The 17,752-nt window shown below is 30.8% G+C and overlaps 1 protein-coding gene and 1 pseudogene across 2 annotated transcripts; both read right to left on the bottom strand.

Annotated features, from left to right (window-relative positions):
- Positions 1 to 1,655: 1,655 nt before the first annotated feature.
- Positions 1,656 to 6,373, bottom strand: LOC130946348 (calcineurin B-like protein 1). 2 transcript variants are annotated; one of them, XM_057875053.1, is made up of 9 exons: positions 6,163 to 6,373; positions 5,014 to 5,147; positions 4,225 to 4,307; positions 3,875 to 3,934; positions 3,333 to 3,441; positions 3,189 to 3,241; positions 2,895 to 2,975; positions 2,495 to 2,607; positions 1,656 to 1,915 (listed from the first exon to the last, which is right to left on the bottom strand). In XM_057875053.1, exons 2-9 carry the CDS (start codon positions 5,090 to 5,092, stop codon positions 1,852 to 1,854), a joined length of 642 nt encoding a protein of 213 aa, XP_057731036.1. In that variant the 5' UTR covers positions 5,093 to 5,147; positions 6,163 to 6,373; the 3' UTR covers positions 1,656 to 1,851. The 2 variants fall into 2 exon arrangements, with proteins under 2 accessions (XP_057731036.1, XP_057731046.1); XM_057875063.1 differs by having other exon boundaries at positions 5,014 to 5,191; positions 6,163 to 6,314.
- A 5,247-nt stretch (positions 6,374 to 11,620) lies between these two features.
- LOC130978219 (uncharacterized) lies at positions 11,621 to 15,884 on the bottom strand (annotated as a pseudogene).
- Between the last annotated feature and the right edge of the window lie 1,868 nt (positions 15,885 to 17,752).

Genomic DNA, 17,752 nt, shown 5'->3' on the forward strand with positions numbered 1-17,752 from the left:
GATGTGGAGAGACGAAGGGTAAAAAAAAGGAAAATATGAATCTATCTCCTCCCATTTAGTGTCATTATGACACCTTGAAAAATGTAACGGACAAATCTCATCAAAGGGAAGAACAACATGCAGGAGATGGGACGAGAAAACATATTAAACATCACAGACTCCTGATCTCTCCCGAATGCAAAGGGTTGCGCCACACCTTCCCACACGAAACCTCTAAACCACGCAGTAACGAGATTAAGCACGCATATCCTCCCGATGCAGGGGCATCTGTTCTGGATCCGATCCCCGAGTCCCTCAAACGGCCAAGTTAAGACCCGATTTCCCGGGTCCAGACCATCACCACGCTCCAACCTGGCCAAAAGACCCTAGATATCTCTAACTAAATTCAAACTCAAACATCTCCTTTATCTTAGCTGACAAGATAAGATAAGATAAGATAAGATAGCAACACAAACTATATAAAGGGAGCCAGGGACTCTCTCAGGTACATCAGACACTCCTAACACTCACCTATACCTCTTAGATCCATTCTGACTTGAGTGTCGGAGTGTCTTTGCAAGTACTTCCGGCTACTCCAAAGATCCAGTCCTGTCACCACCTTGGCCGACAAATTCCTGATCCATCTTACACCCCATACCAGCAAAATCTTGTACAACTATTATACAAGATTATCACATATATCCACCACCATTGGCAGCCAAATGTTGGCCCACATAATTCAAGAAATGCTAACATAATTTTCCTATATTCCGAAAAAAACATTTTGTAGATGTAATAGTTCCAAACTTGATCTATATTATAGCTTCAAGTAAGGCTCGAATTTGATTCTAGAGGGAACTTTTACATCCAATAAGTTGGATTCCAAAGGGACTTTCACATCTAATATGTTTAATTTATTTCATTTGAGAAAACTATTAAAATAGCATTTGAAAGTTTACCTCGCTTAATAAAAGAACCTCAACAGATATTAACAACAAATAAGTACCCAAAAAATAAAAAAAGTGATAAAAAATATTAAACATGTGTTCTAAAATAGAATTTAAATATTAGATTTTGTTGTAAAATTTTATAATTATTATTAGAAAAATAAAATCCTTTTTACTCTTAAAATTTAATAATTTTATGCCAAATGAATTTTTTTAAAAATTTTTAGTGTGAATGACTATATTTTTTTAAAAAATAAAAAAATATAAAAATAAAATTTTACTCTGAATTTTTTGTGGATTTTTTAAATATTTATTTAATTATTGTCACAAAAAATCAAATGCTAAATACAAAAAAAAATTCACTTATAAAAGCTATAATATTTATTAAATTCTTTTATCATATTTTCAAATTATTTAAAAACTTTTTTGTTAATAATATCTTTTGAAAACTTTTTGTGCGACTGAATCTTTCGAATTCGAATACGAAATTGACAGGTAACCTATTTCCTTCTTGTTATCATAAACATGGCAACTCTCTAAAATTTAGATGCTAATTTCTGCAATAGCAAAATTTAGATAGTATATTTTGACTTATATTTCAAGACCATAACAATGTAATTTTCGCTGCCATATATTAGAATTATTTTCTTTCCTTATATGCAACATCAACCCAAAAATAACTGATGAGCCACATTTCATAGAATAAAGGGAATCATTACTAGGGGAGAATAAATCAAAATCAAAGCTTTTAACGCGAAAGCCGACTGAAATATTTCAATTAGAACGTGATTTACAATTAGTGACAATGCCTAACTATACTGGCCATCCCATTACTTCATCTCTCCCTAAGCACTTATATATATATAAAAAAAAAACACACCCAATGTTGTCACAACTTGCAAAAACTAAAGCAGTGTGATCTCTCTCAAGCAGCGATTTCATCCACGTTAGAGTTAAATACAAAACTTGGGAAAGAAGTGGTTATATCCCTGCAATAATTAAGGAAATATACTATGGTCAGTACCTTATAATCTGGATGGAAGTAGTTTAGCATCTTACTTTTTCAATTCCTATTATCCTATAAAGCACATATACTTTGCAAAAGTGTCATCCGTCTATCAGATATATTTACTGCTCATCCGACCATCGTGTCCAATGTGTCTTAAAAAAAACTAAAAATTGCTTTTTCCGACGTATATGTGCTTGGACATACTCAAATATAATCACGTTTTAGCATGTTTAACCTTATTCTTAAGTTATATACTTTAAATAGTATAAATTATTATTTATTAAAATTTTAAATACTTTATATAATTAAAAAAGACATTACAAAACATTAAAAATATTAGTTCATATTTTAATATTAATAAAATATCAAGATGTTATTACAATATTATTAAAAAATATTTTATATTTTATATATATGTCGTGTCCCATGTCGGAATCCATGCTCCATTGCTATTATCTATCATTGTCACTTTCGTTACATCCTTACTTCAATCTATGTTGACAGAGACAACGAAAATGGAAAGGAAAAATTTCAAGAAAACTATTCAATTCAAACGTACCTCAGATAGGGTAGCGTCATGATTTTGAGCAATGATGGATTTTTAGAAACGAAATTTTGCCACTCAACAATGTCTATCTTCCCATCTTTGTTCAGGTCAGCATCCATGAATGTCTGATCAAGATAAAATGTGAAGCTTAAGCCTTAAATTTGTGGCAATCAGAAGGACATGAAAAATAGTGGTTAAAGCACAGCATAAAAGAGAGGTTCTGCAAATCATTATGATACATTGTCAATATACAAAATTTACAAGGCTATCCAATCATATTTTGCCAATATATTGAATGATCATGTAGAATTTATTTACATTAACAATGCATTGACATTTAAGTCCATGAAATTGAAATTGTAAGTAGTCATCAAATTTGTTATATCATAGTTATTTTACAAAAAATAGTCACCTTGTCAATAATTGTTTCGATCACCTCATCTGCTAGCTTCATTTCAGATTCACAGAGAAGCGCAATCAACATTTGCTTGACCTGTTAGAAATAATGAAAACTAAAATTAATCGGATGTAAGCGGAGACGTAGATGAACACTACAACAAATCATATTTTAGTGGCGAATATCACTTATTAAGTGTTTGTAGAGCACACTACTGTTAGTACTGTAGGGCTAGTTGTTTTTTGATATCATGAATAACAGTGAAAATCTAAGTAAATTGACACATAATAGGATTGCACTATATGCTACCTCTTGGCGTTCTATAAAGCCTGTGCTGTCCAAATCATAGAGCCTAAATGAAACTGCAAGAGAATTGCAAAACCTAAAATATGAGTTTCACAATCGAAATCTACTTTAACCAGAAAAGGGGTTAGGATTCAATCTTCAACTTACAATCAATCTTGTCTTCCAGTGGTGCATTTGGGTGGAAGACATTGAGAGATCGAACAAAGTCATCAAAGTCAATTACTCCCTTCCTCTTAACATCAAATAGATCAAAGATCTGCATGCAGTAAAATTCTAATGTCAAAAGGACATCCAGTTAACTGAAATGACTAACGCTTGGAGATACCATGAAAAACAATGAAATTTATTACTAAGTAGCAACTAGCGAAGACTCAAAAAATACTGATTTCTATATGAAAATTTAAACATGGAGATGCATGTGCCTTTATATCTAAAAAAAAACTTGACCTCTAACTAAATGTGTCATCATGAGCATTTATGTTTCAGGTTATTAAAGGGATTAAGAAATTGAGTTTCTTCCGAAAGTATACGGCAATAGAACAATGTCTTCATTAACCTATTTGCATTGCAAATCATCGATTTAACAAAGTACATTTGTGATGCTAGATAGGCATTCACTCATGCATGAAAGAAACCTTAAAATGAAGGCCTTATTCATAAACCAGACGCATGCTGTGTATGTACAGTACCCGATTGGCAAAGATATTCTCCTTCTTCCTATTCTTGAAGATTGCCAATTGAAATTCTTCCTGCAAAGAAAGAATACCGTAATCAAAGAACAGACTATGAAATGAATGTGAAGAACAAATAGAAATAAAAAAATAATGGTAATTGTATAAGCAATTCATCATGATACTGTGTGACAGATTCTATTTAAGAAAATGAAAAACACAAAAAACAATATAGTATATTGTTGATCATTCATATCAGGAAATAAAAAAACACCAAATATCTTATAATAAAATGAACATCACAAAATAGATGCTATAAATACAACCATGTTTGAGACTAGGAGGAAAACGCATTTTCTATATGGTACCTTGCTTATTAGTCCATCATCAACGACCGAACTGCTTATGCTCTTAAATAGCTCAAAAAGTGCTTCAACCTCACTGACAGTGACTGCGAAACCAAAATTTGCTGTAAGTTTAAACTAATAAACTGGCATGAGGGCTTGAGAAATAGAGATTAGAGCGAATTCCATAACAAATATACAAGACGATTCTGTTTTTCAATAACTAATAGACCAGAAGACCGGTAAAGCATATGAAACAACCAATTGGAATTGAAATTAGGAGAGGGGAAAAATAACACTTTTCCTACTAAAGTGGTGACAGGATGGATTGTAAATAACTTGATGCCATAGAAAACACATGCAACTATTCTTAATCTCTTCAACCTAGCAAGTAGAAGAGGCTAAAAATATTTTATCTGTGATTTGGTTTATATGACAAATTTCAGAAGCAATATAATTTGTAATATTACATTACACTTATTCAACCACAGATCTTGTTCAACCTCTCCTTTACTGTTCGTATGCTATAAGCCCGCATTAAGATAGACATAAAATGCATACAGGGAATTGAAGATTTTCATAGATCCATCTTTACCCTACTTTCAAAATTCTAAAATAAACTCAAAACAGAACTCTGTTTCATTTCTTGCTTGCAGACCCAGAACCTTTCCCTTCTCAGTAAGGCTTTGTTATCAATTTAATACCCCTAAGGTTATCAAACTCAAGAATTCATCGAATAAAAGAGTCACAATCACAATAAAGCACAAGAATTAGAGATTTAAATCATTTCTGCGGAAACAAGAATCAACTTACAAGCTGTCTGTGATGCAAGAACTACTGGATCGACCTGCCCCGGAGACTGTCTTGTTGGCTTAGAGTTGAAGCAGCCCATTTATGGAGGCAATGCAGGCAAAGCAGCACAGAACACAACCAGAGCTCGTGCTTCTCTAAAAAACACCATCAAACCATCTTACCATGCAATTTTAAAATCCTAATTGAAACACCAGAAATATAAAATAATAAAATAATAAATAAACAAGTCAGCCATATGACAGGTACATGGTCTGATTAACTACACAACAAAATTTTATATTAACAAAATGGAGGTGAAAATTTATAAAAAAAAATATAATAATTGCAGGCTGCAAAACAATAATTGATCATTATACAAGTAAACAATGTTATGGGCATATGGACATGACTTGAGATACACAAAAAGTTACATATTTTATGTATTTATTCAAATTCAAGAAAACAAACTAACTCGCACAGTTTGATTATTCAAAACAAATTTGCTCTAAGAGAACAACTTGAGAAGGAGAAGCAAATGGGTGAAACAACACACCTAAAAGAGATTTGATAAAACTCAATACCATTATAGCACAGAGCTCCATGGATCCCAAAACCGATAAGAAGCAGTATTTTTTAGTGCTTGGACATTTTTCTAGCTAACCATTTTCTCCAACAAATCAAGAAGGGAAAAATTTATGGAGATTTGAAAAGTTTAACATTTCTCGCACAACTTTACCTTTCTTTCATATCTTAATCACTAAGAGTTCTTCCACCACATTTTTTTAAAACATAAAAAATAAAAAATTGAAGCTTCCGAAATTCAATTCATTAAAAATTTAACAACTTTACATTTATAATCTCCAAATCAAAACAAACAAAACACACTAAGGAAATTTGTAAAAGCAAAGAAATTTTCAATAATAATAATAATAATAATAATAATTAAAAAAAAACACAAAATTAATGAATAAAAAGGAAAAGAAAAGAAAAGAAAAGCTGGAACACACATTCTAAATTTCTTCCTTCTTCTCACTTCAATAAAACTTCACTAAGATAAACCTCATCATCCTAGCGTCTAAAGCAAAACGAAGATAATTTAACCCCAAAAAGATGAATAAAATAGTGAAATTTTCAAGGCATGGATCAGCATGAGGGTGAAAATCAACTCACCAGCTAGAGAATTTGTTTTTCTGAAGCTTCTAGAAAACCAACACTTGAATTACAAAGGCCATCAGAAGAAGAAGCAGAGAGAAAAACAGAGTCCTAAAGAAAAAGGTAAGGTGTCAAAGCTTTGGGGTTTAGCAAATTTGAGTGCAAATGGAAATCCTTATATATAAATTAATTAATTAAATGAAAAATAAATGTTAACTAATATGCTGATTGCTCAGTGCCTAAAAAGTACCGACCATTAATCTTTAAGTGATCGTATTTGCGTGTCAGATATATTTTAGATATCACACTCATTAATCTTTTCTAGACACATATTTTAATAAAAAATAATTTTTTTAAATATACTTACACACTTAAATATCAGTATATATCAATATATTTAAATTTTATTCTTAACATATATTTTTATAATACATTTAAAAATAATATATATTATTATTTATTAAAATAAAAAATATTTTAAATATTTTATATAATTAAAATAAAATATTTAAAATAATTAAAAATTAATTTATATTTTATTATTAATAAAATATTAAAATACCATTACAATTTATTTAAAAGATATATTATATTTTATATATATGTATTCTCATATTTTATAAAATTTTAAAATTTATGTGTATATATATTTTGTATCATATCATATGTGTTTATGCTTGCATCATAATGAATATTAATATATTGCATATTAAAAATTACAGTAAAATTTCAGATATTTTTTAAATAATACGTAATAAATATGTTAAAATTTTAATTTTATATTTTTTGTAACGTTAACTAAATTTGTAAAAGAAATCATATTAATTAATTAGTACCAATTAAGACTTAAGACTGAGAAAAAGAGAAGAAAGATTCACGGTGGTCCTTTTACATTTTTTTTTTCTTGTCTGGAAGTCAGATTTGCGCAACTGTCTCAAGTAAAGTTGGAAACGTTAACTGCTAAGTTGGTTGGTAGACTCTTCCCTCTTTTCTTAAATTCATTTTATTTTTGAAAAAAAAAATAAGAGAAAAAAAATGTGTGGAATTTTGAATATGCTTTGTACTTTGTAAGACCTGGCAATTTGTGCACCTATTACACACAAAAAATTATACTTTCTAAAATTTACACATTTGAGCTTTCATTGGATCATATGTATTCTGGGACTTAATACTTTTTTGTTATTTATTTTAATAAAAAGAATATTGCTAAGCACCTTTCCAGTTAAGAAAATGTTTTATATCCATGTTTCATTTAAGAAAACGTATTATATCTTTATGTTTAGTGTATTTTATTTTCAATTTTATTTATGCAAAATATAAATAAATTGGTCCTAAACTTCTAATTTCTAACTAAATTCCTTGAAAAATGTGAATTTTTTTAAACGAATAATTGACAGTTATATGAAAAAAAAAAAAAGAGGATAATAGTTTTTTCAAGAAAAAGAAGCTCAAAGCCAACAAGCGGTAAAGTAGAACTGTAGAAGTCACAAGAAGATAAAATATGAGGAACTTTAAATGTATTTGTAAAATACAATAAAATTAAATTTTTAAATTATGCCTGACCAAAACTACGTGTTCAAAGTAATTTATTACAATGAGAAACGTTTTTTATTAGACAAATTATGCATTTATTATTTTGGATAAATTCGTCCCTTGTTATTAAAAAAGATAAATATTTTTTATTGCAGAAATTTTTGTGTGAAAATGATAATTTTATTTGACATTTTTTAAAAGGAAAAGAATCAAAATTTTCACTTTAGAATGTTAAAAAATGATTTTATTCTTTGTTATATTTTTATTTTAGACAAATTTTAGGTTTACTTAAAAAAAATCTAGAATAAAATAAATAAAAAAGAGTTTAGTTAATATATACTTTAGCCGTTAAAAACACAATGAGAAACCCATGAGAAAGAGATACGGAATATTTGAACATCATTTGGAATATTCTTATTGGAAAATTGAAGTAACAAGAGTCTTAATTAATTACCATCCCGGTATTAGTGCAATTTCCGCTTTTAGAAAAAGATAAATGTGTTCCCACTTCCCACTTCCCAGAATTCCAATATTTTTTTGTTTTTGTATTTTATAAAGGACAGACCCACTAGCCAGTAATAATGTTCCTTAATCCCAATTTCCTACTCACAAAACAAGGAAAAACGTGATACCAAGATGTATTAATGGGCCCAATGCAATTGATGGCATGAGTTATTGATTTTTTTTATTGTACTTACGGGTTTTTATGAGGCACATTGAATTTTATGTTGATATTGATTGATCCTGCATACAATTCAGAATAACTGTAATTAAATTTTGACACGCAATAATTAACGTGACAGTTACCGACATTTAATTTAATTTAATTTTCTAAAAGCGTAAAACTTGGTCCTCTTGGATAAACAGTGCTAGAAACTAATAACACAATCTAATTTGTTCTTGGCCAAAATACTCAAAGAAAAATAGTACTGCGGCATAATGAAAGCAGAGGCAACAGGTAGGTAGTTTACCTTCGTGGAAATGACGCAATATTTTAGAAGGTCGAAAAATCACGGAGAATGGGCTGATCTGACAAATAAGCTCGGACTCACATTCAAATCTTCTCAGACTCCTGGGTTCAACCCCAGCAACCCTATAGAGCACTTGTTTTGTTGATTCAAGCAAATACAGAACATAAAATTACAAAGATTAGTGAGTTGATTGATTAGAGTCAAAGATAGAATCATCAGCTGATAAATATGATTTTTCCAAATTATATCAGTCAACAAATTTTATCAAAATAGGAGGAGGAGAAGACAAGATACAACATAGTGTTTCAACTAAATATAGGGTGACTTACCGATTTACACATCATCTAATTTAATTTTATCAAGAACTACTCTTTTGAAAGTCCATCTAGATTGATTTTTTGGAACCTGAACTCCCACTCGAAATTCTCTTTTTCCTCTGGCAAGCCATCCATAAGAGCTTATCAGTCATGGCCAACCACTACAAGAAAATCATTGAGTACAGTTGGATTTAGTGTCATAGAATAGCGGCGGATTCACAGGTTGCGGGTTTAACGTACCAGCCGTTCATTATGGTCCCTAACCCCAATTACGTGCCTCCGTCAACAGCGACGATACTGCCTCTACTGCTCAGCAGCCTACTGCCACGGCAACGCCGCCTCCAACGATGGAAGCCCCGGAGTCCTCTCATAGAAGTAAGGCAGATGCCCCTTCGTCACCTCCTATCGTATGGTTGACTATTTAACCTCCATCAAAGAATTTCTACTATATCAGGAACATACACCTGCTGTAACAGTACCAAAAAGATTGACTATTTAACCTCCATCGAAGAATTTCTACTATATCAGGAGCATACGCGTGCTTGTAACAGTAGCTGTAACAGTACCATACACGGCCTTTTTCAATGCCTAAAATTGAAGAAAGTGTGGAAGAAAATAGAGTTCAAGAAAATTAATGTTGGAGAAGATGAAGACCAATTTTATCCGTGCTAGATTTTGAAAAGGGCTTATCTTAAGTTTTCGTCTGGTGAAGTTCTGACCTCAATGAGCTTGACATTCTCTGTTGGAGCATATGGAAAGACCGCAACGAGTCCATTTTTGAGCATGCCAACAACGAGTTAGCTGAAATAGTGAGCAAAGTGAGGAACCTTTTTCAAGCAATTTGTTCGACAACATCTATTTTTCCTTTTTCAATTTCAGTTCTAGGGATTTTAGTCCCAAAATTTCTTTCTTAATGTTTCGTTTAGCTCGTATGTGAATAGTACGCTCCTCTTCTTTCTTTTGTATTATTTTGGATAATGATGTAATTTTTTTCTATTTAGAAAATGAATAATTATCTACCTTAAAAAAAAAGAGAAGTATTACTCGCATAATTATCAGAACTGGACTAGACCGATTGGTTGGACTGAAAAATTGGAGAACCAGTGGTCTAGTCGGTTCGGTTAATAGATTGGACCGAATGTGCAACTGAACCGGTCAATGGTGGTCAAATCCTTTAAAAATAGGTCGGTTCGCACTTCAAACCGCACTAAACTCATGTGGGTCTACCATGCATCCGCAAACTGCTGAACCATCGCAGGAGCCCTGCCCACAAAAATTCCAAAAATGCAGGCAGAGAAGTCCAAACATGGGATGCCTAGCATTAGGTGCCTCTCCCTTGCCACCGTGTAACCTTATTTCTTATTAATATGTGTGACAAAAATTAAATATATAATAAATCATGAATAAATTATTATTTTTTTTATCCTTTTAAGCATGGATTAACATGGATACCAAACAAGTAACGACACATAATATACAAACATATTAATATATTGATATTGATTGTGTTATCTTTTGTTTTCTCTCGTTCATTTAAATTGAGAAAGTATTTTGTACCAGTGACTAATATATTATCTGTTTTTATACCATAAATTATATCTAAGAATTGATATTTGATTGTCATTAATATATTTTTTGAAAACATGTATTTAATTTTTAGTTTTAATTTTATTTTTATAGTTTTATATTTTTATTTAATCATGACCGGATCAACCGGGTAAATCAGTGGCCCATCGGTTGAACCAGTAATCTAATGACCCGGTCGTATGACCGGGTTAATTACCGGTTTGATTCTGATAACTATGATTACTCATTCTATATTCATCTTAAAAGACAATACAATCTCTTAAAAAAAATAATAAAAACCTAATCCGACCCTTGTCTAAAAAAAGAGACACTTTAATTTTTAACTTTTTTATTTTAGGACAATACAACTCCTTTGTTAAAAAATTTGTTAAATATTAATGATTGTAGGAGTTTTATTTGTAAGTTATGAGAGTTTTAAACACCATAAAATTCTTTTCAACAATATAACCAACTATAATTATTACTACCACCCAAGGTAGCAAAAATTGAGATTTTACGTAGAATCAGAAAAATAATTAAAAATTGTAGAGCGTAAAATTATAAAATGGAACGTAAGATTATACTAAATATATAAATTTATCAATATCAATTATAAGAGTAATATAATATGATAAAATTAAGTAATTTAAATAAAAATGAGAATTTAAATTTGACAAAAGTATCATAAATAATAACATAATGATAAAGTAAAGCTAAAGTAGCAAAAATTAATAATCAAATATAACATTTGTAAAATTTAAAGATAAAAATATAAATTAACCACAAGTTTGAAATTCAAAATAACTATATGTAACATCACAAATATAAAATAGATAACAAAACATCATACTAAAAAATATAAAGACTAAAGTAATTTATTAACATCATGATCATCATGTTCTCCAACATTTTGATTTTCATTAAGAAGAAAGTTGAGAAGCTCATTCAAAGCATCATCATCAAGAAGAGTAATCTCCAAATCAATCAAAGGACCCCATCTTTACCTCTATCTTTTTGAGGGGCTAAGTTTACATCATTTTGTGTGTCAAATTCTTCCAAACTTTCCATAACATTTTCATTTTCCACAATTCATTCTTCATCCGAATCCAAGTCTTCAAAGTTATAGTCAGCAGTATTTCTTGATGGCTTCTTCCTTGCCAATCTTGAATTGGTCATCACAAAAATAACATCATTTATTGTGCTTGTCTTCAAACAATTTATCCATTTCGTGTGAACCTAATAATATCAAAATTTACAAGTATTTATTTAATATTTTAACATATGCTAATTAAAAAAATAGAATTGAATAATTAACTAATTCTATAATTTAGAAACTAAATTCCTAAGCAAATATCAAATGCAAAGTTTATCGTCTCAAAAACACTCCAATTGCACTCACATCGTGATGAACTACAAGTCAAACTCAAGACACGAATAGCATACTTTTGAAGTTCTGGATGTTCATCCCCATAAGAATTTCACCATTGTGAGGGTGTTTTGGTTTTGGAAACATTCTTGGCTACATCTCTATCAAAAGATTTAGCCTTACTCTTGAAATTCTCAATTGATTATCAATAATTGTAATGAGTGTAGGATCTCTCACAAGTATATCCAGACAATTATAAAGTCTTTTCTTAACATCATACTCAACCTTAAAATTAGGACTATAATGAATTTGTAGATTCAAATAATAGCCTGCAGCATGCAAAGGCCTAAAGAATTGCTTGTCCCATCTTGCATCAATAATATACCACAAAGATTTATAACTAAAGAAAAAACATAAAAATAGCAAATTAGATAATTAGCTAATTAGTAAATAATTAAATGATTGAGAAAAAAATATTTACTTATTACTAGTTTTATTACCTTACTTCAACACTTTGAAAAGCATCTTTAATCTTTTCTTTAGCACGATCAATTTCAGAATACATATATTCCATAGTTGCCTTTTTCTCTGAATCCACTATACGGAGCAAATGAAGAAGAGGATAAGCACCTCTCAAGCAATGGATAATGTTTCCCAAAATGTTTTATCTAAAACAATATTTTTAATATTTTTCCCATCCATTGTCTTTGAGCACTTGCTTTTCTTCCATTTACCCGAGATGAACATTCTAATTATTGGATTATTCTTCTCATTAAGACTACCCAAAGTAAGGTAGGACGTAGCAAATCGCATCATACCTGGTCTCACGAAATCTCTTCCTTTAGTTTGTTGTTGTAAAAGAAAAATTAGAGAAGTCCTAGAATATATGTAAGTGGTTAGCTTTCTTCCTTTGACAATGGTGTCTTTGTGAAGATCTAGCTTCTTCTCAAAATCTTCAAGCATCAAATCAATGCAATGAGCGGCATAAGGAGTCCAATAAAGATTCTTTCTCTTTTCTATCAACATTTGTCTTACCTTTTTGTAGTTAGCTGCATTATCAGTTACAACTTGAACCACATTCTCTTCTCCCACTTCCTCCACAACTTCATCAATCATCTTGAATATCTTTTCAGTTGTTTTGCATATATCAGAAGCATTAATGGATTTTAAGAAAATAGTTTCCTTAGGACTATTCACAAGAAAGTTGAGAATAGTTCTCCTTCTTTTATCTGTCCAACAATCTGTCATAATAGTGCATCAAGTTTTCTTCCATTCAACTTTATGTTCTTCTAATGTTAGTTTGGTTGACTCTACCTTCTTCTTTAATAATTTTTCTCTTAACTCATCATAAGAGGGTGGCTTGAATCATAATCTATGGCGGGTAACCTTCATAAACAAGATATGGTATTCTTCAGACCTTGCAACATTAAAGGAATAGCATTATTGTAGATGAACGAAGCAATTTCATCACATGCCTCTTCTCTTAAGTCCTTCTTAAAAATTGAGTTAATTGTTGCTTGAGTGCTCACACCCCTTTTTTTAAAGAGACTTGCTGGTGTCTATATTTCTTTTCCCTTTTTCTTTTCACCAACTAAAGCATCCCTTTCTTCTTTTATTCCTTCATCTTTACTTTGTATCTTTTTCTCAAATTCTCTTGTCTTCTTAACTAAATTTTTTTGCAAACCAACAACAATATCAAACATATTCTTTTTAACCTCATCAGAAACACCTATACAAGGTTCAATATCTTTTTTTGTTCCTGCCAAATGATATTTCAACCTATACACTCCTCTTGTCACCACCTTATCACAATACTTGCATTTTTTTTGCATCTCCGTCAACCGAAATTCCATGCTTCCAAGCTTTGTCACTCCTATTTTCTGTAGTATTTTTAGCGATCTTCTTGGATACACAACCATGATCAGTTTCAACTCTAGTATTATTTCCATCATTATCCGCATTTGAAGTCATATTAAACCTAAACAAATAGAAGTACATATTTAATTTCTAAACTATGGAATCTAAAATGAGAACACAGTAGCAACAAATTCACATTATTTTTAAAAGGAAATTGTGCTGTCCATATCAAATTCACTACACTAAGATAAATAAACTAATAAGCAAATATATAATTAACTATATAAGCATTTAGGTTGTAGGTAGCAATTAAAAAATTTAACTAGCAAAGCTTTAAGAAATCAAAAATTAAATGAAAAACAAATTTCTTAAATTCCAATCCAATTATGTTTTGTTGACATTTTCTACTTTTTTTATACCTGAGCAGAGTACTATGTATGTATTATATTGGTAATCCTTATTTATATTGGAATCGTTGAGATACAAAAATAAGAATGAGAGATTTTGGTAAGATGTAACACTACTCACATTCATTAATCACTGTCATGTCTTTCTTGATCCTTAAATTATTAACAAAAGCAAAGGCATAACAAAAATAAAGAACAAGATGAAATTGATGCATGCCAAAAGAAAATTTCCCTAAACATTTTTAGTAACAATTATCTGAATCATTATCAAGAACAACATCATGTACATCATCAAGACACTTCTGAGCAATCTCCATGCACTTCTCAAACAAGTCTTATATTGATAAACAAAAATCAATATCTTCAAATAAAGCATCAATATCTTTATATAGATATTTTAGCTCTCAAAAGTTATAAGCTGATATAGTTAGTTGACTGTAGTAACTAACTACCACTTTTCAACAAAAATAAGCAATTTCAACTAATTACTTTCCACTCAGATTACTAGGAACGTAGAACTATATATAATAAGAAAACATCACATCAAATTAATTAAGAATAACAAGAGAACTAGATGAAGTCAGTGCTGTTGGTTGGGTTAGCTGCAGCCTAGTTTTTATATTAGAATTTAATCATGATGAATTGGAATCTATTAATTGCAAAATAAGAAGGTTTTAGTGAAATTCACAATAAGATCATGATAAATTGGATTCTATTAGTTTCAAAATAAGGAGGTTTTAGTGAAATGCACAAATAAGATAGCACTATTTATTCATATTCATTAGTCAATATCATGTCTTAATTCTTAAACTATTAACTAAAACACAAGATAGAGCTTCTTTAATCCTTTTTACTATTGAGGAGGCTACACAAAACAGAAGCATAACAAAATGAAAAGAGCAAGATGAAATTGGTGCATGCAAAGTGAAATTTCTCTAAACTGTCTTAATAATAATAATCCGAATCATAAGTTTCTTTATCACTCTATCTATGGACCTCGTTGATCACTATTGGTTGTTAATGATAGTAAAGAAACTAAAACTAACTATATTTTTAATTGTAAATTTGTAATGATGGTAAATATATTATTAATTTATTATGTACTTACTGGAAGAGATTGCACAAGGTACCACAGCACACAAGCATAGAACAGAGATGCAATCATGCAGAGGCCACCGCACTCACGGACTCAGTCTTATAAAGCTATGTTGACAAGAACTAAGAAGATAACAAGCTAACAATGGTAGAAGAAAAAGTGTAAAATCATTGAATAAAACCTAAACAAATGCAGAATAGAATGGGTCAATGAGAGATTGAGAGTAGTGAAAGAGTGGGAGAGAGTCAGAATTCAAAAAGAGGGACAGAGATAAATAACCGCTTAGGAAGTGCAATAGAAATTGAAGAGTTTTTAGTGGGATTCGAGTTGGGCCAGCCGGGTCATCTCAAACCCGCAAATCTTCTTCTTCTGAATTGCCTTTTCTTTGATGCGGTGGAGACGACACGATTGTACGATTTCACGATCTTTCATGGAGATTCCATGAATTCTAGCTTTACCAGTCGCGGAAGTAGAAACGGGAACGGGGATGATCTGCAAACCTGTAAAATCGTCCGTTTATACTAGTAAAGATGCAATTTTTGCTACCTTGCTACCACCACCTTCTTCATCCTCAATTATCACTTCTACCTCAACTATTTCTATTGTGTAACCATACTTTATCACCATCGTTATCTTCTCTATTGTCATCATCAACAATACAAATATCATCAACATTAATGTTATCTTATTTTCTTTCTTATTCTATGCTATTTTTTTTCCTTTAAAAGGTTTTCATACTGCAATTATTGTTTTTCCTACAACATCATTTTCAAAAATGGTATTTCTCCATTTAACCACCACCAGTGAAGGAATTTTTCAAAAATAAACTTATTAATAATTTGTGGGAGTTTTAAACTCCCACAAATTATAAATAATTCTCACAAAATTAATTTTTATTACTATTTAACAGATTTTTTTAATAGATGGGTCATATTATCCTAAAATGAAAAGGTTGAGGGTTGAAGTGTTCCTTTTTCTTGGATTTAGATCCTCTAAATTTTGAATTTTACTTTAGAGGGTAAAGTGTGATATCTCACCATTTATTTCATAGGTGGGACCAATAAAAAATATACATGAGAGAGAAAATATTTAAGAGCTAGAAACCACACTTTATCTTCGAAAGTGAAAATCCAAAATTTAGAAGATCCAAATTCTTTTTGTTTTTTTACAAAAGACGCCTTGTTCTTTGTAAAAATGGACATGGACCGAATTGGATCTTAAATAAGAAAAACTTTAGTATCTGATGATGACGTTATTTTTCGTGAGACAACATAATTTTTGTCTTTTTTATCATTAACTTGTAATAAAAATGATCTAACTAGTATGTTACAAAAATAAATTAACATACTAACTGTCGAAATATCATTATCAAATTAGGTAATGACCTATTTATTTCTATTTTCTCAAATAAAATGATATTATTTTAATATTAAATGAATTGGAAACCTATTTATCAAGAATTTATTTGTCCTGTTTACTTGTGTATATTTATGTTGTGTTTAAATATCATCCTAGAACTGGATTTTTTTAAAATAAAAAATTTAATTATTTTAATTACCAAAAATAAACAATTTATAGCCACTACTAGAAAACTAGTTATTACAGACGGATATTTTCAAAAGATTTTATCCCACAGAAATACAGATAGAATTTGTGAAGGATTCTTTGTCGGAAGCCAAAAAAATGAATTAGCATAAATTACAGACGGAAAAGAGAATACGTCGATAACTCTATCGGAAAAATTAATTTTTTCGTGGGAAATAGTTATCGACGGAAAATCTGTCTGTAATTAAATGAACAAAAATGCTGTGTTTTATTAAATTATTACAGACAGAAAATCTGTCTGTAATTTAAAATATTCCGTAAGAAATATTGACCTAAACTTAGCATTGCCCGAGCTCCATTCATAGCACACAAATCAAACAAGCTAAACCTAGCATTCTCCTCTCCGTTAACGGGCTACTTCTTCTCTCCGTCGCACGAGCTTCTTCTTCTCCTTTCCTCACCCACAACGCCACCGCCGGCCACCCTAACCACCACAGCTACCTTCTCCTTCTTCTCCTCTTTTTTAAACACCGAACCAGTAGAACTCAACCCCCTATCTCTCTCGTTCTTTCTCGTTCACAGAACAAAGCAAGCTCAAGCTCCACCACTGCCACGTCTCTCTCTCTCCTTTTATCGCCCTCAGTTCTGGCTAGCATATCTTTTCAGCGCCACAGCCATCATCTCCTCCAGTCAATATTGTGGCTACTGGTGTGCGAAATTGTGATCACTACTTTTTACAACTCAAATAATCCCTAGTAATGGCCCCAAAAACTTGGTGCTCAATACCATGGCATAAACACAACTTTGCACAACTAACCAGCAAGTGCACTGGGTCGTCCAAGTAATAAACCTTACGCGAGTAAGGGTCGACCCCACGGAGATTGTTGGTATGAAGCAAGCTATGGTCACCTTGTAAATCTTAGTCAGGCAGACTCAAATGGGTATAGATG

This window comes from Arachis stenosperma, chromosome 1, assembly GCF_014773155.1.
Source record: "Arachis stenosperma cultivar V10309 chromosome 1, arast.V10309.gnm1.PFL2, whole genome shotgun sequence".
Taxonomy (NCBI): Eukaryota; Viridiplantae; Streptophyta; class Magnoliopsida; order Fabales; family Fabaceae; genus Arachis; species Arachis stenosperma.